This window comes from Crocodylus porosus, unplaced genomic scaffold (assembly GCF_001723895.1).
Source record: "Crocodylus porosus isolate Cpor-Errol unplaced genomic scaffold, CroPor_comp1, whole genome shotgun sequence".
Lineage (NCBI taxonomy): Eukaryota > Metazoa > Chordata > Crocodylia > Crocodylidae > Crocodylus > Crocodylus porosus.
This window is the reverse complement of record NW_017728909.1, coordinates 62,989,432-63,011,700: the sequence shown is the minus strand read 5'-3', so window position 1 is coordinate 63,011,700 and position 22,269 is coordinate 62,989,432. Positions and strand designations below refer to the sequence as shown.

The 22,269-nt window shown below is 36.5% G+C and overlaps 1 protein-coding gene across 3 annotated transcripts in view; it reads left to right on the top strand.

Annotated features, from left to right (window-relative positions):
* MCTP1 (multiple C2 and transmembrane domain containing 1) overlaps positions 1–22,269 on the top strand; it is a 339,066-nt gene that overhangs the window by 187,666 nt on the left and 129,131 nt on the right. For all 3 annotated transcript variants that reach the window (XM_019532386.1, XM_019532387.1, XM_019532385.1), the window contains 3 exons: positions 209–310; positions 670–744; positions 3,541–3,660. In XM_019532386.1, the coding sequence (XP_019387931.1) occupies positions 209–310; positions 670–744; positions 3,541–3,660 (297 nt within the window). The remainder of the gene's footprint in view (positions 1–208; positions 311–669; positions 745–3,540; positions 3,661–22,269) is intronic.

Below are 22,269 nucleotides of genomic sequence, written 5' to 3'. Positions count from 1 at the left end.
AACATACTCAATTCACGGCCATGTTGAATCCCATGATAGTTAATTTTTCCTGACAGACTTGGTCCTGGTAATGAACAGGTACTTGTCAGAATTGCCACAGTTGTTTTGGGTTCTCTGTCAGTTTCAGCAGCTGGGGGTCAAAGGTCACTGAGGGAGTGTATTCAGTGGAGACCGTGAGACAGACGGCTGTCATGTCCTTTTCCCGCAGATTCAAAATGGTGAACAGAAAGCCTACGTCTTGAAAAACAAGCAGCTGACAGGGCCAACAAAGGGGGTCATCTATCTTGAAATAGATGTGATTTTTAATGCTGTAAGTCTTAACTTTAGCTTTTTTGTACTGCTAAAGAGTTCAGTTTCATGAAAGCTTTTGTTCCTGATTTGTAGAGAATTTCTGTCATTCCTCATTTTCTCTAAACCTTGATGTATACTACAGAATGCTCTTCTGCCACTGCCTGGCACACCCACTCTTTTTGTTACTGTGCTGCTGCTGCTGCTGCTGCTTCTAGTGCTGCTAATGTAAGAAATAGAAGCTTGTGCCTGTATATACATTTATATTTTGTGGGCTTGGCAGCCATGTCTTTGGAACTTTTTAATTATTGCAAATTGAAGTATGTGTCATTACTAAGTATGAAATAAGCCCATAATATTGACACATATTTTGGTGTATAGGTGAAAGCCAGCATACGAACATTAATGCCCAAAGAACAGAAGTACATTGAAGAGGAAAACAGACTGTCTAAACAGGTAAAAAGTAAGAAAAGACTAATCTGTTTGGAAAGGCTTAAGGATCAGGTGTAAGCTGCTAAATATCTCCTATCAAACTGCTATGTGTGGAAAGAATTACATGTCAATTTTCTGTTAGCAAAAATGAATTCTGAGATTTAAGAATGGTCATGAACAATATACATTTTTTATTGTATCTATTCATTCTATACTGCAGTTTGATTTTTCATGAAATGTCTGAATGAGAACACAGTTGAAACAATTGGCGTGTCCACACGTATCAGGTTGTATACCACAGGTGGATGTAAGCTAAGTCTAGCATAAATTTTTGCTCTTGACCTTCACTTGAAAGAACTCCATTTTGTTGAGGTTAGGAGCATAGTATCAGCAGTCAGTTAGATTTTAAGTGTGTTATATGGTATTTAGAGACAATTGAAACAAAATAGTTTATGACTTTTCAGTGCTATTTAGTTGTTATAGAAACAGACTATTATAATTGCTTTAAAAATGCATCTTGTGATATTTCCAGTTAATTTATATTTGGTAGAATTATTTGCAATCCATAGTTCTGTATTTTAGTTCTTGGGAGTGGAGTTGAGTTGTGGGAAGTTGCTTTTTTGTTGCTGTGCATGGTAGGAAAGGCAAAGTTTTTAAAGTATTTTTTTGTAGGAGCATATTGAGTTCAACTACTAATGAACCTTCATAAACCTTAATGTGATTTACATTATATACCACATGAACTAAGTATCCATTGTCCATTGTATTTCACAGAAGAGATTGCAAAAGGGCAAAATGCTATCTTTCTTCACTATTGTAGGGAAAGCAGTTTCTAGAGCTGCATTTTTTCACCGTTATTACAGCAAACAAACAAGAAGGCCTTTTATTCAAGACTTGCTGTTCTCCCTACTTTCATAACAGAAAATGATTGTTATAATTCTTGCTTGCAGATGGCAAAGGCAATAACTTTAAATACCCTCTTTTGGTTTTAGAATATTTGCTTACAGTACAGCCTATAAAAGAAAAAAACTGTTTAAAAATTAGAAAGAGAGAACTTCATTAATGATTGCTGTAGTAACATTTTAAAATATCCATGTTACCTGGTGGTGGTGGGTTCTTCTTTAAAAGTAAAGTGTTAATCCAATACTCAAATTAATTATGATGGCTACCTTAAGATAATAATGATGCCTAATATATCAGTAATTTAAAGTTTTCTCCCTGAATTGAAATCTTTTCCTCCCTGTAAATCAGTTTGTACAAATAAATATAAAGAATTCTTCTTGTTAAGGTTATAGTATTAAACCTTTAGAACTAATGGTAACTGAAAAGACCACTATCACAGTGTATAGCCAACAGGGGAAAAATGGATATATGAAGTATCTTCATAGATTTCATAGACATTAGGGCTGGAAGGGACCTTGGGAGATCATTGAGTCTTGATTTGTTTAGAGCAATAATTTGGTATTATTTGCCAATAATATCTCGCAACACACATTTACAAGGAAAGGCCAAGATTTTCAAACTGTTGAAGTCAGAGAGATACTGAATGTTAGTCATCCCTGACAAATCACACCACTTAGCTAAATATTGATGGCTGAGCCTAAATGTAGGTACACACTACTGAAAGCCTTGGTCATAGAATTTAATAAAATTCCAAAAGCCCAATAACTAAGTGATACATAAATCCTTGTGCATGATTTTTTTCATATTTTTAATACTCACCGTGAATTAGGATAAACGCAACAGTTTATATGTATTTCAGACTTATAAACATTAGAATTAAATTTAGCATGTGATAAATTGACTGCTGTATTCCTTTGCCCCTCCAATTTTCCAATACGTAGTAGTATTCTAAATCTACATCTAAACAATTTGGTGGATTTAACATGTCTATGCTGCATTGAATTGCCCTGGGGAACATCACCATAAAAAGCCCACACTGACCACCCACTTTTCTCCACATCCTAAACATCAACAGGATGTAGTTTAGCTACCGTTAGAGCAGTGGTGGGCATGCCCAGTGCTGCTGTTATAGCATGACTGACACTGAGAGTCTGGGTATGCTGTGGGCAGGGCATATGCCAGACAGCAGCTATGTGACATTTTTTTGGCACTTAAGCTAGGCACAGACATTCAAAAAGCCTGAGCCTGAATTGATTCAATCTTTGCAGGTTAGTCTAACCTGGCTAGGCTGAACCAGTTTGCAAGTGCACAGACATTCCCTCTGGACTGAGAAAATGCAGTGGCTCAGGCTAGAAGCCGAGAGGTGCTAGAGAACCCTCCTTTCCCTTCTATAGAGCTGAGCTGAGGGGGGGTCATGGCCAGGTCTTGGCAAGATACTCTGATTAGGGAGGGGCCCCCCCACCCTCGCTGCTCCTGACCAGGGAGGGAGCCAGAGGCAGTCGATAACACAGCATTTAGCACCCCATCAAGAAGTAAACCAGTTTACTGAACTCAGTTAAGTCTGCTACTACATTCAACCAAGTTTATCTCGAGCCACTTTTAGCCATTTTAAAGCTGGTCTATGTGCACTGAATATCTGTTCTGTTACAGGTTTAAATCAGTTTCTGATCACTTAAACTGGTTTATGTGTATGTCTGTCCTTAGCCTTAATGTTTTTAGAGCTGGAGCAAGTGCAGAAGGCATATTTTCATGGCCTCATTCATAATCACAGTCCAACTTGGTATGGAGATGGCCACTCTTTCAATTTTACTAACTTGCTTTAACCCAAGGGAGTGTGAATATATTCTAAGCTGTCTTGATAGTGTGAAGTTGTGTGAGGTCTTGTTTTTTCTGATAATATTTTCATCTTTCCCACAGCTGCTCCTAAGAAACTTCATCCGCATGAAGCGTTGTGTCATGGTACTTATAAATGCTGCCTACTATGTAAACAGTTGCTTTGACTGGGATTCACCCCCAAGGAGTCTTGCTGCTTTTGTGGTATGATCATCTTGTAATATTTCTCATTATTTTTGCTCAAAGTCGTTTGTTTGGCTGGATATAATGTTCCTGTTATCATCCAGTCTTCAAAATGGCTGTATGGCCTTGGCTTTCCTCCAGGCTGAAACAACCTGTTTTTTATATGTACTTTTTATTTAAATTCTAAAAACAGAATTAAGTTTAAAAGTTCATGGATGCAAGAAAGAAAAATTTTGCCTGGTGGATACGTGTATAAATAAGATGGAACAAAACAGAATTTGCTAACAATTCATTTTTTCTTTGCTCAAGTAGTTCCTTTGACACCAGTATTGTCAATTTGCAGGCTTGGCACAATATCTGTCTCTTTTTTTTTCTCGATTTTTTTTTTTTTTTTTTTTTGTACTTTAAAATTAGAGTTCTTTCCAATACAGACCTCTGAGGGAAAATCCTTTGTACAGATGTTTGGTACACATTATTAACATGGCATTCATGTTATGAGGGGAATGAGATGTTTCACTTGCTAAGTAAGTATTATATTTGAAAATTTGTTCATAAAAATATGAGTACCCTTAGACCAAAACAGTTACTTCTCAGACAAAATGTAATTGTCTGATGTAAATATTCTTTTTTCAGTCACTAAATTCTGGCTCCAGGTTGCATCTTGTGGTCCCATGAAACTCTAATTGCACCCCAAACATTATTTCGTTAAGGTTTGCATGCTTGATATCAAATATAGAAAATTTAGAGTTAAAATTCTGTGTCCTCTTAGTAAATTCTGTGCACTTGATGTTGTTGCTTTATAGTGACATGAGCTTCAAACCCACAGCCAAATTCGTCACTTGGATTTTGCCAGTTGGACATCCAGATTGTCAGGGTGGGAGGGGATGTACGCCCACAACTTTGGGCAGACTCAGAAACTGACTGCTATATCTCACAAGTGGGAAGAGCTGTCTGGGGTGTCTTGGAGCTGCACTGAATCACTACGCCTAGGCAGGGATCCTTTTGTACTGTGTCTGGCATTTAAAGCAGTTGTCTTCTAACAGGGGGTACTGTACCACTACCTAGCCACCATTGGGAGGCAAATACTTGCCCTGTTGCAGCTTCTGCAAGTGTGAAAGGGTTGTATATGACACCTCTGTGCACACAGATATGAGCATTACACAAAGAATGAGTTTGAACTGTGAACATCTCAGTTTTTGACTAATGCTGTTGTCTACGATACTATATTTATATATTCTAGGCCTTAATTTAAAAGGGCGATAAACTTCTCTCCCTGTTTCTCAGTTTAGATGATAAAAACTCTGTTATGATGGTGCTTGTTTCTCTGTAAGGTCACATTTTCATGTTAGCACTGCTATTCAGATCAGTAAATGTTCAGCTGTCCAATTCTTCTTTCACTGCAGGCATGGAAATCCTTTTTAATGTCAATAGGATCTGGGGAAATGTACGGCAAGCATGTCGTTTCTATCTTGTGGTCCACTGCTGTCACCATGAAGAAAGTTGTGTCACCATTTATCTTAATAGAACATGACCAGAAGCCATCTTAACAAGCAGTTCCAAATAGATAAATGCAGACCTTTTATTTTGGTGCCATAGCAAATATTCTTTTTACACTAGTAATACTACATTGTAGTAGAAACATTTCTGGTTATAGAAAAATATACTTGTTTTTCTTCCCCCACATAACAGACCATATTTTTTTGTAACAGTTACTTTAAGAACTGGCATTGATATACTGCATCTATTTCAGTACTGTATCTTTAAAACTATTTCAGTCCTGCCCTACATCATAGGGTTCTACTTATGGTTACTATTTTCAAGTCTTATGTCTCAACAGATATTTTTAAGACTTTTTTTCTGCTTCCTGTGTTGTAAAAGATGTACATAACTCTACTTCTAGTTAATAGACATTTGTTACTTAACAATAGCTATGAGAATTTAGCAAGGAATTTAACAAGGATCAGTGGAGGTTGTGGCTGGGATTTCATAGCTTCTCCACATCCCTGTAAAATTCAACACTGTCTTGTGGAAGTGTGGTTATGGGCAGATGTAAGACTAAATCATTTTAAAAGGTGGGGGAGGATGGTGAATCTACTGATTGGCAGCAAGTGTCAACTGGTCCCCCACAGCAGTTTTGTCTGCCCATTCGTATACCACTGTATACCACTGTATATGAAGTTAATTTGCTGTACCTTTAAACTTAAATGAAGCAGACTAAGGAGCCCAAGGCTGAGCTGGGCAGGATGAAATGCCTAAAGGGTCACTCTGGTGGTTTCAAGGCAACCCCTAAATTTATAACAATATTGAAGGCGTGGCAAGCGAGAGTGATGGAGGTGACTGATGGAGTGTCCAGAATGCCTAATAATCTCAGTGAGGTGCTAGAGCACCAGAGGGAAACAGAAGCCTGTTACACATACCACTAAACAACATTTTATAAATTAACTTTAAAATTAACCATTCAGTCTTCTAAAAAGACTGGAAGACATAGGCTTCTAGATTAATGATATATAGTAGTAAAATAAGGGTTTCAGGCAGTCTTACAAAATGAAAAACTGATTTTTTTTTCCAAATCATCAAAATCCTTGAATAGTTTGTTTGACTGATCAAAATTTATGATAAATCCCAAATTCCCCTTCTTCCTGTCTCACTCCAATCCCTCTTCTAGATATGCTCACATGCACATGATGATAAAATACTGTAGAAAAGAAAATTCTAAAATCAATGAAGAAAGGAATACAAGGGAGTCACAACTTCAGGTGTGAAATATAATCTTTCCATATCAGATGATCTACACACTACTGAAAAAAAACTTTATAATGAAAATACAAGCAGCCCTTTTAAATTTATATGGTAAAGCTATTTTAAGTTAGTTATTTACTCAAGGTTTCTTATACATTCAAATGTTCACTGATGTTCTTTTCAAAGTTAGTACGTTTAGTGGTATAATTTTTGACTTTGGGAATCATAGCAGTCATCTTAGGCTATGCCTCTGCAGTAAACTTGCCAACCTTATCACACTGTGCTGCTCCAGGTGAGTTTCCTCCTTCTGTGTAGCACTTGGAATAGCTAATTAGTCCATCTGGGCAAATTAGCTCACCCTGGTACATACGTAGTTGTAGCTATACAGCTTGTTTTTTAAGAAGTTCACCCAGAGCAACACATCATTCTTCAGAACTTCCTCAATGTGATGTTGAGTTTACCAGATAAACCTACCCCAAGCTATATCTACATAGGGCCCATTTACATGTACATGAATGTGCCATTGTTACTGTGCATTAAGTTTAGTACCTCTAATATAACTAACTAAATGCACAGTAGCCGGCACTACTGCACAATAGCAAAGGCACATGGTCTTTTCATGATGCTTAATGCTCAGTAGACTAATTCTATGGCGCATTAACCTACTGCGCGTTAAGCATCTCATGGAGATGTGCCTATAGAGACTAGAAACTTTAAAGTATTTCAGAATGATTTTGTCCCAGAACTGGATTGCCTGTTGAACTTCAAAGTCCAGTGAAATGCTAAAAAAATTGCCGACCTGCGGTTCCAGTTTATTTTTTCTCATGGATTTCCAGACCTTCTGGAAGTCAAGCGTGGGGACTTTCTAGCTTATACATCACCTGTACAAAAAAACTCTACAAGTCTGTTGCACTTTCAAAATACCATGATCTTCAAAGGGAATTTTCCATGAATAACACCTTCAGTATCTGCTCAATTTTTACTTTATTTTTTTTTACTGTGGCTCAATAAATCACAGTAGATATAAAAGTTTGAGAAGCATCATATTATTACTACATAAATACATTTTTTGAATGAAAGCTTTTATATTATTGTGTCCTTTGCTTTAGTAGGATATTCTCAAGAAAATCCTGCTTCTGTGTTAGCAGTTCATGAAACATAAATTATAGGATCAGAATGACCTGACTTTGAATCTAAAATATCAGTAGAATTGCTATGCTAACGATATCTTTTTGTCAAAATACCTTCCTCGTATATTTTATTGGCCAACTGTTAAATAAAAGAAATAAATAGCAACAATATCAAATTAATATCAAAATTGTAAAACAGTCCTATTAAATCTTCATTGGCTCTATTTTGCCAAGATATTGGTCACAGATAGAAAATGTGATCTTTTTTAATAGTTATGATACTCTAACACCTAGGCAAAAAAGAAATAAGTATAATACAAAGGGGGAGCCTTCACTTTAAATATGATGGCTTTCCTTTAGGTAAGACAAATACTTAACATTATCTCAACATATTTTTCTTCTAAAAATTAATCAATAATTAGTATGGTATTTAAGTATATAAATTTGTACTGTTATATAATATGCACAAGCGGCAAGGTTTCTCTTTGGACTCCTCTTCTGTAGGCACTGAAATATCTACTAAATTGAGCCTAATTTCCATCAGACTCTTGACCAGACATTTGTGTTCTTGTGGATGTCAGTGGGTGCAGCATGGGGGGAAAAAGTGTATACTCTCTCTTTCCAGTACTGTCATTTCTCACTGTAATGAGTGCAAAAATAATTGGACAACTGAGCTATCAGTAAAAGGACACACTTCAACGTGAGTCAATGAATTATTTTACAGGACAAACTTTAATCTTTAAATGTGATTGTAGATAATTTGTGCTACCATCTGTCCATTTGGAATTCTTTTAGCCTTTTCAGTCGTTATACAGTAAGTGTTGCCGTGTTTAACATTAACATTTGATATTTTACACATTTAATTTCTGTACTGCTGCATGGTCCTTGGGGAGCTGCGCTCTAGTGCTACATGAGAGAGACAAAGTATTGATCAGTTAACATTTCAGCTACATTTATGTATGTCGCAAAATTAATGAAAATGCCAGACAAAAATGTCAGAGTGCACAAAAAGGTAGAATTTAAATTTGGTAGTTTAATGAAAAGTTTAAGATGTGCATTATCAAAAATGTCCCTTTGCCTTTAAAGTACAATTCATAACAGAATAACTAAAGGAACCACATATTTTACTTAGAGGAACATTGAACACGAAGCATGGATGAATGTCTAATCTTCAAAGTATCTGGTGTCTCAAAATGGCCTCAATAAAGCACTTTAATTGCCAGTTTGAAAGTATAACTGTTAGTCATAAAATAAACTTGTTTCCTTTCTCATTTGGAAGGAAGGCAGTGCCACTGCACCACCACCCCTCATACTTCCCAGTACACCATCAAAAGAAAGCTTTCTATGCACATATCCTTCTTCTTATTCTTCCTCTTCACACTGTTTATATGTGAGAAAGGAAATTATTCTTTTATAGACTTCTAAATAGTAATTAAATGAGTCAGTTCCACTAGGTCTTTATTCAGATATAACTCACTTTGCTTAATTTTGCAGTAGAAATGGCACAGTGACAACTTTAGAGAAGGCCTTTTAATCCTCTTGGATGCCAGCAATTTTTGGAAGCGGTAGGATACTAAAGAAAAGATATTGAAAGAGGGGAAAAGTAGAGCTTGGATTTAGATATCACAGGCAATGAAAAATTAGAAGAAAATATGTCATCTCAGTTGACACGTAAGTTGGTTGAGCCCCTCTCTCCCCCGCCCCTCCAAAAGAGAAAAATGCCCCGTACAGTATTTTAAGTGGATGGTTTTGTAAAAGGAAAAGGAAAGAGAGTGGTATATCTTGAAAGAGAGTGGTTTGCCTTGGTATCAGTAGAGACATGACATGGTCTGTGGAATTAGCTTATATTCTTCTCTGTCGCTTCCACTTTATAAGTGTAGCCTAGTCAGAAGGCTGTGGCTGTATTTAGGCTCTGTTGATATTTCTACTATTATCTTATTTTTGCAAGGCTAATACAGAAACATCTTCAACTCATTTTTTCTAAATCCGAGTACATAAATCGTTGAGGTCAGTTATACATTATTTGTGGAAAAAATATTCCTGGTTTGACACACTGAGGTAAAGATTTTCCAAACAGTTCTGAAGATTAGCTTTTCCCTTACCAATCTGCTGTCCAAAAACAGACTGAAGGGAAACAGGGTCAAGACTGTGAATAATACAACCTTCACTAACCTAAGTAACTGCACATTTTTTCCTGTTGCTGACTGAGCTTTCAGCCTTGGTCTGCAAAAGCTAAAGGACGTGGCAGTGACAAAGCCAGATGCTGGATTTATGTATTGTGGCGCATACACACATGTCCAGCAGTCTCAGCTCTGTCAGTTTCATTCTTGCGACCAGCAAAGAAAATATAACATACTAGACTGTTGCTCCTGCCTCTTCACTAAAGCAAGGCAGCTAAATCCTGTCCCTGATTTTAGAGCTTAAGAGGATCTAACAGAAGTGCTATGTTACTGCTGCAGAAATCAAGGCAGCATGTTAGAGGTGTGTATAGTGCTTACCTTTACATTGGCGTAGGTGCTGAGGAGTGGAGTGAGTGAGGAACAGAAACTGGACTACTGCCAACTGTCAGTCATTCTCATCACTAGAGTACCAGCATCCCAGCTGAAGTAGAAATTGCAACCTTGAGGGATGTTTCTGCTGCCATTCCTTGACTAGAAGAAATTCCTTCACTCCAGGCTATGGTGGATATTCCCAGCTCATAGCCTGTCCAGTCCAGCCTACACTAACCTCTACCACATTACACATTTGTACGCTTCTAGTCCAAGCAGAGTTGGTACACCATTTCTGATCTTAAATCTACTGAGTAATATTTTATTTTCTGTTTCTTAATATTGTACTGATTTCATTCCCTACAGAAAAAGGAATTGTTGCGGGGCGGGGGGAGGCAGGGGATGCACTAATTGTGTATCTATATTCTCCCCCATTGGGAGCACATCAAAATGCTTAACCTCACAATGCTTTGGTGATAGAGGAAAATAATATTCCCATTTACAAATTGGGAGGTACTGAGAGACTTGTGTAGTATCATGAAGGAAGTCTCTGGTAGGATGGCAACTGGAACATAAATCTCCTAATTCTAGGTTATTGTCCTTTTTCTCTGTGCTACTCTTTCTGCTAATTGGAAACTTAGCAACTTACCATGAATCTTGGTTCTGGCCTGGACTTGCTGTATAGACTTTGGCAAGTCACATAAACTGCCTTTCTCAGTTTACATGTGGGGGTAAATAATATTTTACAGCTCTGTGAGGCAGAGACTTGTGTAGCGCTTAGTTATAGCCACAAGATTCTTACATAACAATTGAAGATATTGTACAATCCATACATACACTTAAATTTAATGGAGTTTCCAAGAAATAATGCAAGAGAAAACTGGTAGTGGTAATGACAGAATTTCAGTGGTGGGATACAGAAGCTACAGTATGTGAACACTATGGGAAGCATTAAGAATTCTGAATATGCAGAGGTTTCTTGGTTTTAAAACCTTTAGTGCTATTTTAACATTATTTTTGCACATAAATAACATCTTAAAGTATAGTATCATAGGTTTGTAAAGTGAATTTACTTCTCAGACAGAATACCTTGGAAACAAATAGGGCTAGATCCTTAACTGAATCAAAGCTATGTTCAGTGTATAGCATGAGAATGGGCTTCAGCCCATCGTTTATACCACCATTCTTCTTTCCTGATTTTGAAGGTGGCTGAGGGCTGTTCCTTTCTCCATGTTACTTAGAACTTCTTTAAAACAATACCCGGTGGCAACAGCTCCAGGGGACCAGTCTTCTATAGTAGAGATTGCTGCACTACATCAGGGCTTTAGCTGTGCCCCTACTTCTTCCTGGCATGCCCTGAAGCTGAAACTAGTATAGGAGATGTCATTATGGCCAGCTCTGTATCTCCTGAAAATCCCCCTAACCATTAACTTGTCATTTGGCTGCTTTAGCTGACTAAGTACCTCTACCTCATTCTGAATGATAGCTGCTGATGCGTCACAGGATGTCTAAAACCTACCAGCCTAAACAATGTTTACCTACTGCTTGGCATCACTTCACCTGACATAGAAGAGCAATGGCCAGCAGGTTAGAACAATCAAGTCAAACGGAAGATGTGAGATACCTGCTATATGACTACCTCACAGTACACAAATGTCTGAAGTCATGCAAGAGATTCCTCACCAGCACCCAACCTCTCAATGCCACATCCAAAGAGACAACTACAGATATGGAATGAGAAGCTAAAGCAAAAAAAGTGGACATTCCAGCAGCCAACTCCTTGCCACCAGGGGGTGACAAACAATGGTAAAGTTGGTGATGCCTTAACCACCTACGTACCAGAGTTGGATACTCCAAGAAACTAATGAAGAAGTGGAGTTATACCACAACACCTGCTGCAATGCCTCTGCTTGCAGAAACATGTACAATGAAAGATCTCACAAAGTACAGTAAGTTAACACAAATGTGTAACAAAATGGTCAAATATGGTGTAGAGACGCACAAGAAGAAGAAGAAGCTGGCTTCTAACCTGCTCTGCACTATAGCAAGAATGAGGTGCTAGAAATTAGGATGCCGCCCAGTGTATCTCTAGGTCTAAAGGGGCCCAGGCAGGAGTACTTGATCCTTTCTCACACTGACCTACCAAATAATTTAAATATCAGTTGAAGAGAGAATTATAGATTTGAGAGAACAGTTCTGATAGCAGTGACATTGACTTTTAATAATTGTTGACTGTCATTCTATGGGGAAAGTGTCTTTATAAACGACCATCAATATTTTGCCATCAGGTCCTACCAGTTTCCATTTTACGTTCTTTCTAGAAGTGATGGTCATTTCAACAGTCATTATTTCAGATTGCATATGTGGGTGGAATGAAAAATATCTTAAATTGTTCATTTTATTCCAGTCATGAAATTTAAAACAAAATACATTAAACCAGTGGTGGTCAGCCTTTCTGGACCTTCTCTGAATGCGACTCTTATCCCCTTTCTCTGCCCAATCTGCTCCTCTGCTTTCTTCTCCTCTGCTTTCCTATGTGCCCTGTCTGATTTTTTTTTTTTTTTTTGCTTTGCTTTCTTCTTCCTATCCTATTTGCTGTTGTGTGGCTTGTCCCCTCCCTCATCTGCCATTTGCCACACACCGAGGTTGTCCAAGACACTTGTGGCACTTGCACCACAGTTTGGTCACCTCTGCATTCAATGATGTTACATGGAGTATTTCACTTATTTTTCATTACAGCAACAGTAAATATTAGAGCAATTTGCATGAGTAGAAGGAGTATTCGTACCATTGATTTATTGGAACTTTCTGTACTTAGACAGTACTGTTTTGCTGAAGGGATAGAATTGTATCTTAGGTAGTAAAAATGTACAGTGGTTACAAAACCAGATGTACGTTAATCAGAAAAGGCAAACTAGAGGAAATTAAATACAGAAATTGCCTTTCAAAGCATTGTAAAGGTTTGAAGTTCCAGCATGTCATAAAAGCAAGATGGTCGAAATCAAGGTTACCAGGGTTACCAAGGAATTCTAAATATGCTTATGTCTGCATGGTGTCCCTATATGAGATGGGAGATGATATTTGAGCCACAAAACTTGGCCACGAGGGAAAGAATGAATTCTGTAGAATTCACTCTGAATTTGCAGAGTTTTATTGGATCCAGTATTTCTATTATTGTTTTAATATACTTTTCATATAAATAATATAAATGTTTTCTCCTGCTCATCCTGTGGTTTATTATTTGTTTTGACATATACAACATAAATTGGAATCCAGTACACACAATAAAAATAAAAGAACTTGAATGCTAATCAGAGGGAAGCCCTTTCATCTTTTCTAATCTATGAAATCATGATTGCAGCACATATTATGTGACTAACAGTCATCCTGTTTAATTGCTTTTATTTATGTTAATACATAAAGCCTCAAGAATACATTAGGTCATGGTTGTCCAATTAGTGGCCTGTGGACCGTATGCAACTCTCAAGGGGTTAAATTGTGACTCCCCCCACCCTCCTGGCTCCTGCTCAGACAGTGTTCCCCCCATTGCTTGGGCTGCAAGAGCAACCAGAGGCTCTGGCTTTTCCTTGCCTCCTCTGGGTCCTGCCTCCTGACCTCACCGCAGGGGGTGGTATAGTGCGGTAGTTGGGGGAGCTGATGGTGAATGTGGAGCACATGGTGCAGTCTAGTTTGGGGTCAAGGGATACGAACACACAGTGCAGCAGTGGGGAGAGGGATAAACGCACATGGTGCATTGGTGGTGGAGACGTTGTCAGGTGTGTGGCCTGGGGAGGCTGTGGCTTATTCTGGTATGGCTTCAGGGTGTGCGGCCTCCTGCTGGTGCAGCTCATGGGGCATGCAGCCTCCAGCTGCTTGGTAGTTGCACAACCCCACCTTAGATAACTTGTAGCAGTGCTCCTTGAAAATGTGTAGTACAGCAAATGTTGCCATTAGGGCTGCACTGATAAAGATGTTCTTGGTTGAAACTAATGATTAACCAACCATATTTGCCAATACCAATCTGATAACTGATATTTAGTAGGGGTGTGTGAAGCAGACAGTATTCAATTCGGCCCAATTTGGGGGACAGTGATTTGATTCGTTAATTCAGATTGCTGTCCCAGTTTAATTCGGCTGAATCTGAATATTCGATTCTGATTCAGAGAATCAGCAATTCAGCCATAGACACAGCTTTTATATGTTTTTTCTACATACCTCGAGGTACCAGGTGTAGCTCATGAATGCTGAGATGGCAGGACAGATAGAGCATCCCATGGGCATGCAGGAGTGTCCCCTGCATGCTCGGTGATCAGCTGTGGGGGAATCCCAAGTGCTCCCCCAGACCCAGAAAGTGAAATACTTCTGGTCCACTTCTGGGTCTGGATGGTTTTTCCTTTTTTGAAATGTCTTGTTCCTGCTTGCTACAAAATTTTCCCCATAACTTTTGACTCTTTTGATTTCCTTTCCTGCATATATCTGACGTCTCCTGACAATGTTTTGTTTTATTTGAATTGGAGCAAGCTTAAAATAAAATTATTTCATGCAATTTAAGAAAGTCTCAGTAGCAACATGCCAGTTTTGATTAAAGATAGGAAAAGGGTGCTATTTTCATTTTTAATTGGATGGACATTTTGAAAAATGATGAAAAACACTAGTATAGAAAGAACTCCCTTGGTTAGCACAATATATGTGTTGCTGTGTTGAGTCTCTTGGTGTCACATGGACGAGTCAATAAAGTGACCTGGTAATTTATGAACATCAAAGGTTTAATTCATTTTTTTCTAAATTTGACAGGATTTTAATAGCACATTACTAGCATAATCCTCATTGCACATTTTAGATATGTTAAAAGGTATTTTTACTATTCCCAAGTGTAGGTTATTTTCCATAACTAAAGGACTAGGATTAAATCTTTTCCATAAGGATAATGGTTATCTTGATGCTTCTCTGAACTATCTATCCACGTTGTTTTCCCCCTTTATCTTCACATTCTCAAGGGCTCCCTTGTGTTGACCCCAGACAGCAGCTGCAGTTCTTGGTGACAAGGCTTCATTAAACAGATTGCAGTCCAGGCAGAATGTTTGCTTAAATTCCTTAATTAAGGGCCAAACTGGTGGTCCAGCAAAGCTGTCCAGGAAAATCCTAGTATTACCTTGTGTTCTCTGTGGCTAGTGGTTGGTGAAGGCTGGGTGTATACTGTCCCCAGTTTTATAGGTTAACATTGTATACTAGCCACAGCTATGTAATGGAGCAATATTAGGTATTTTTATTAGCAATATTTTTATTAGGTAACGTTGCAGGAAACAATGTCACCTATGCGATTTTTCATTATATGAAAACTAGGCATTTTATCCTACTTAGAGGAATGTTAGATATTTACAGAGTACTAGGGATAAGTGATTCACCTTTTTGAAGAAAACAAGCAATTTACAATTGACCTTGAAGTTGAATGGCTGTATTGAACAAATGGCTATGAGGTCTGAAAGAAATCATTTAATTAGTTTCCATAATTATTTTACATTTCAAAGCTAAAATTAATACTTTTACATCCTGAAGAAGTTAAAGTCTATCTCTGCTATCACAGTAAATAAGCCTTTATTCAAAACTAGCAAAACACAGTTTATTTCTATTTCTATGTTATATTTTACTTTTTTTCAGGTTAACGTTTGAGTTGAAATAATTAAACTGTCATCAGTTATGCAATGGCGCTAACAAAGTTTTTAATCAGTAAAATGACTTTAGGTTTGAAAAAAAAAAAGGAGGGTGGGATTAATAACAGTAAGCCAAATTGCTACATGTGGTACTGTATAGGTTTGCTACTGGACTGCAAATCCTCAAAGCTTTTATGTTTCCACAAATAACATCAGTGGTATTATAGCAGTTCCAAAGTTACCAGATATCACCTGTTTTCCCAGAGATGGCCATACTGTACAGTGTATTCAGTAGTCTGCAAAAGCAAAAAATGGCCTAATTTAGCTTTGCTTATGTGAGATTGGCCCCCCTTTCTCTGTTGTTGAGCTGTTATTATCTGGTATTATGCAAGTGGAACTTCTTGGGCAATTAGTACAGAGCACTGACTGTGTACTAGACATGATTTTTCCTTCCACAACTGCATAGGAGTTGTGATTAGGCATGCCTCTATTCTGATTCTAATTGTCTAGCCTTCTTAAGTAGACACTGCTCATTAATGGACTGACATAGACTCTTCCTTACCACATTTAAAACAAAACAAAACAAAACAAGTAAAGACAATTATTTGTGGTTACACTGCATATATTTTTGTATCCATCACTACAAGGAGTGATCTATTGGAAATATGGTTGGGAAAGCCATTTTGAAATGCATTTGAGTCACAGTTAACACATACCTCTGTGATACTACACAGTCAGTAAACCTTTTGAATGGCTTATAACTTCAGAAGTAAAAGCATCAAGTTGAAGGCAAGTCTGTAGTGTAACAACATCCTCCATCAATAGCATTTACTGAACCTTGGCTTCTTTCTCATATTTCTTGTTTTGCTTTTTAAGAGTATGAATATAGGCTCTATCTCTGCTTTACTCTGCTTTGACATTCTCCATTCAGTATTTTCCAACTTTTGATTAAATTGTTTGGTTTGAACAGTTCTCTTTCTGTTGATGGTTTCTTTCTTTCTTTGGCTCCCACCTTTACAAAGGAGATAGACGTTCCTCTGCCTCTCTTTCCTGTTAGGTTTGTTCTCAGCAACTCTTTCCGTCTTACTTGTATCAAAGAGGCTCAGGGGGCAGAATTTTGTAAGCCTCCCGCTCTGACCCGTGAAGCTCAGCAGTTCCCATTCCATGGCTCTCATCGCCAAGTCCACTGAGTACCTATTCTACTGTAGTGCATATGGCCAAGTAGAGTGAACACCACTTGCAGTGCTTCTCCAACAGTACGGGAAAGCATGAACATCATTTACTAAGCAGTGGACAGAGGCTTATTGGGGGGGGCTGTTCTCAAACCCATTTCTAACAAAAACGCAGATTTTTAAATTTCCAGAAAGACCTATTTATCATAATTTGAAATAACCTAATTCCATAAACCAGTTGAATCAATAATGTCATGAATACTGGTAATTATTACTGAAGACTTCTTGGGAAAGCATCACTTAATAGTTTCTGAGATGCACTGTTATATGTCACTGTTTGTCCTTAAAGAACCTGTAGTGCTTAGAGATACTAAATTCATTCAGGATAAATGAAGAATTTAAAAGTAGGCATTTTTAATATTTGCTGCCCTCTTAATTATTACTTGCTTAATGCATGACTGTTAGCGCAGGGATTATGAGTTAATAAAAATGTCATAGTATTAGTATATGAAACACAATATAATTTTCCCAAGATAATGATTAACAGCATACGGCCATATTAACAACACTCTTAGCACTCAGTCCCTAAATGCATTTGGTTTTCATCTTTCAGAAAGTAATTTTATACCAGAAATTTAAACTCTAATATATTTTAGAGAGACTTTGTTTAAAAAAGGAGAGCTAGTTAATGTAACATCTTTTAGCTGTCTGAATTTTATATTTTAAATGTTTTGGATTATGTTATATCTATAATAGCATTATAATTTTAAATCAATTTGAATAGTGTTTTGAATGATGGGTATTAACAATCCCCAAAGCAATTTCAGTGAAACATATAAAAGACCTTATTTATGTCATTAGAGTCTATTAGTTAGAACAGTTGAAAAAAATGAAATTAATAAGCTATCAGAGCATTATTACATAATTGTTGTGCTCACATAGAGAAAGAGTTGCTTTTTTTCTGTCTTAAAGCTTCTTTTGCTTTGTTCCAAATCTGCAGCAGGCTGTTAGTGTGCATCTTTATAACATCAGAATGAGTGAAATACATCTATATAAATTATTGATTCACTTGAGCATACCTCAGTAACTCAGAGCTGAAAACTGGCCGAGTATCTAATAAAATGATATAACTGAGCAGACTGAGGTTACCTACCACCGCAACAATTGCCCACTAGGGCTCAAATGGCCTCTTACCTTTCTACCTGAACACCTGCAAATTGAGCTGAATCCCATTCAGAATTTTAAGAACAGGTTCATTGTCACAAGAAGCAGAGTTTGTTTCTGAGAGAAAATTATGCCAGTTCTACTTCTGAATGAAAGACAAGGCTGTTATTACTCAAGGGATATTAGGCCTCACTGCTTTTTTGAGAAAACAAATTTGCTGTAACTTTATCTGTAATTTAGTACTGAATGGGTGCAAATAGACTCTACATTGTATGGAACAGAAGACAGAAAATAGGGGTTTGTTAAAGCCATAAAAGGGATGTGTAACCATTATATTTCCGCGGGAGGTCTTATCAAAGTCATAGGTTATAAGAAGAAACATTTTGGTTACAGCCTTAGCATTAAACACCTGTTTTGAATTTTACTTAAAAGTAGTATTGAAGAAGGAAGGGTTTTGTCTATAGTGTGCACATGGTGAAATTACACATTTCCTGAAAGTAAATATGCAGGTTCTCTTTGACTTAGACCCTAGCCAGTCAAGGATTACAATAATGACTTTGCTGAAGTTATTCCTTATGCCGTTGAGGTTAGATTTGGTCATACTTTCTTTTTCTTAGTAACTGGAACAAAATTCATAGGTTTTGCTCATATTATACTTGTCTCTAGAACAAAATGTTAAAATGCTTAAATGAAGGTTACTCTTTATTGGTTGATTCTTGTTTGGTAATCAGTTGTGAAATAGTAACATTAATCATTCATAAGCTATGTTGTGTTATTCTTGAGAAAATTCAGCCTTTGCAAAGTGTGCCTATGATGGCCAATATAAACGCCAATCTACTTCAGCCAATGTAATATTTACCAGAGCAATACTCATGTTTACAATAGTGTAGTTCTTCTGATGAGAGGGTAAAAAGCTGCAGGGATGTTTTGATTTTTTTTTAAGGCAATTGGGAAAATTTGTGCTTAATAATTAGCAAAATTCAAGTTAAGAGCTTTAGTGGTTCCTGATCAGCCAGCAGCTGTCATTATTGAGTAACAATGTGGTTAATCCTTTTGACCTCCACTGTCACTCTCAAATACAGGGCATGCCACCTTCAGCATACTCCTCCAATCCACCCTGAGAACAGGGAGAGTCAGACCCCAGGATTGAACCTCAGTCATTTCCTTGGTCAATGTGAATCACTGTCTCTGGATTACTGAGTTCATTCTTTTAGTGTTTTATCCAAAATATCCAGCATATTTTATTCTATCCCTCAATTGTAGATGAAACAAATAGAAATCTTTTTTGAATCCATGGAACTGTGAGGAATACTTAAGAGAGATAACTGTAAATGGTAATTTAAAATGAGATATCTAGACTTGATTTGACCAAGGTTTAAAGTTACACAGGCCAAAGCTAGTAGCAGGCAGGCAAAACAGACAGGGATAGAGTTCCTCTGCAGTGGGAATCACAAATTAGATTAACAGTTAGTGCAGGGTCAGCTATTCATACATTCTTTATAGGACATTGCACTACAAGCAAAAGTATCGTAATTCCCATAAAACGTTAAAGGGCATACAGACCAAGTAAGAGAATATGAGCTTTTCAGTTGGAAATCAATCCTATTTTGGTTTATCTTTTTATTGTTATTACTTTTAACTTCAGCAGCACCATTCTCTCCACACAAGCCTGTAGGTAGGGAGTGTCATGTCAATCTCTGCTGCCCCACCAGTCCTTTCCTAGATCTGCTCCTGGTGACATGATACAGCAGTGCTCCTAGTTACTATTCATAGCAGTTTATCTTTTTATCTAGACATCCACTTCTGCTTCTAGTTTCAAGTATTAAAAAAACAACAAACCTCCCCTCCCCAAATAACACCCCCCATCCAGCTCAAAAGAAGTGGGAGTACTTCAAAGAAGCCATTTGAATTCTAAAATGCACTTAAAGACTACTGAAATTGTTGTCTGGCAATGAAAGATATGGCAGGTTTTTGAGACCACTTTGTGCTTGATGGTTACACTAATACCCTTGTTCACATCTAAAATATAGTGATGTATGGTTGTTCTGGGATGAATCTAGCTGTTGCTGACTTGATTTTTGGATCTGATAGTTGAATTCAAAATATAAATTGCTTCAAGAATGATAGATTATGTCTAGGAGGGTTTCAGTGTCCACCTTCATGATAGCTGGATTTTTTAAGGTCATGTAGTTTAAAAATTATTTTAAGTTACCCAACAGAAAGGGTAGAAATATTAGATTCACAAACAAAAGCTTTATGGGCTCGTGACAGTAATCCATCTTTTTGCATTAGCAGAGCATTCTGTACCAGATTATTTTTCATAATTGATAATTTATGAGTCATATATTTGTTATCTATTCTGTTATGGGTTTTTAAATAGTGAGTAATGTCAAAGGTCTCTCTTTTTTTACTTTTGGTGTTCTGAAGAATTCTTTGAACATTTCAGGGAAGCATATCAAAGAAAAAAGTGATACTAGTTTTTCTGCTGCACAGAAACTTTATATGAGAGATAATGTTCTACTAGTACAAAAGAGAGAAGAATTGTTAAACAGAATGCACACTGAGTATCAGAATAGTGGCAGAGCATAAATAGAATCCCAATAGAAAAAGGCAATAAGTAGATTTATAGAAGAATACTGTGGTATGTTTTAAAACTTCAAGATGTTTTACATCTGTTCAGTTGATCAGAGAAATGGATACTTGTGTGTAAATCAGTTTTATTGATTTTATTTTTCCTCACTGAAAGCATTATTGTATCAAAATGTTCCTCTGTATAACTAGGATTTGGGGGGCATTGGTTTCTTAGACCTATATCAAAGAGTTTTAGGATTCACCTATTATAAGAAAGTTCAGTTTTGAAAACGTATTATTAAAATCTAATAAGAAAAACATTTTGGCGTCTTAATGTTACTTTGCATGCTGAAATAGCATGCGTGTTTGTTTCTCGCAGGCAAGTAATTGATAATAAGAGTCAGGTATGTCATTTAAAGTTTGTTTTATCAAATCAGATAACATATAGGAACTTTTCTCTTTATTAAAATTTCTCTAGGAGCCTGTGAATGCTAGCTCTGGTTACGTTCACAAAACCCTGTGATGCAATTAAAAACTGGGGGAAATGAATAAAATATGAATAAGTTCAATCAGTGGGAAAGGTAACTTAAAATAATTTACAAACTGCTATATAGAAGGCATAAAGTATTTTTAAAAGAAATTAAATATTAATTTCAGGGCAAATTTGTTATGAACATACTATTACAGCTTATATGGTTTTCTCTTCTGTATTCATTAAAATGTTCTCTGAACAGTTTAATTATAATCAGACATTTCTAATAAAAATGATTCAGAGCTATCTCCTTAATTAAAGTAGAACTGAGCTCATTTAATTGTGATGTAATTATATTATTGCATAAAGTGAAATGTCATAAAAATAAAATCAACAATTGCTTTTTTCAGTTTTGTAAAAGTGAATAATTGTCTGATAATTTTTATAGTAAACAGATCATTGTTTAAATTTGCTCTGAAAATTAGGGCTAGTTTAGAATTTAATTTTTTTAACCTATAATTGTTTCAGTATTGTTTGATTTTTAAATCAGTGAGACCATACAGTAGTATCAATTAAATTGATCTTTTTTATTCATCTAAAAATAAAGCAATACTGATAGGTATTATTGCTGAAGAGCTGAAGTGTTTATTTTCATGTTATAGTTAGCTTTCATCAGGGCTGACTTTCTTCCACAGATGAATTAAGAAGTTTTTACAATACTGATTTTAAAAAAAACCTAATAATATATGTAAAGTCAAGTCAGTATAATTAATAACATATCCTGATGTATTTCAGCAGTTCATTTTAATCAATATGCATAATACTAATGGAAATGTAAAATACAGTGTTTGGTTGATTAGTGAAAAAGTTAGAAAGTAGCAAATGTAAACACAGGTATGTCTTAATAATTTTCTGTAACAATTTGGATAAATTGACACAAAATGTCTTGTTTTCAAAAATCCCTTTTATGGCACTACTACAGATACTAAAATATGTTTAATTGTACTTGTGACAGGTTGATACGCACTAGTCACTGTGGATCTAGAAATATAGAGTTTAAATACAAGAGTAGTAAAATCTATATTTAGATGGGAAAATAAATTCACAGTTATTACTGTGCAACATAAAATTAATGAATTTTATCTTTTGTTCGTTTTGTGTTTCTTGAGAAAATGTAATTGATAGTATTAGAAAATTGGGATTGCAGCATTACAGTTTTCTAAAAATCTTAGCATCCTTGTA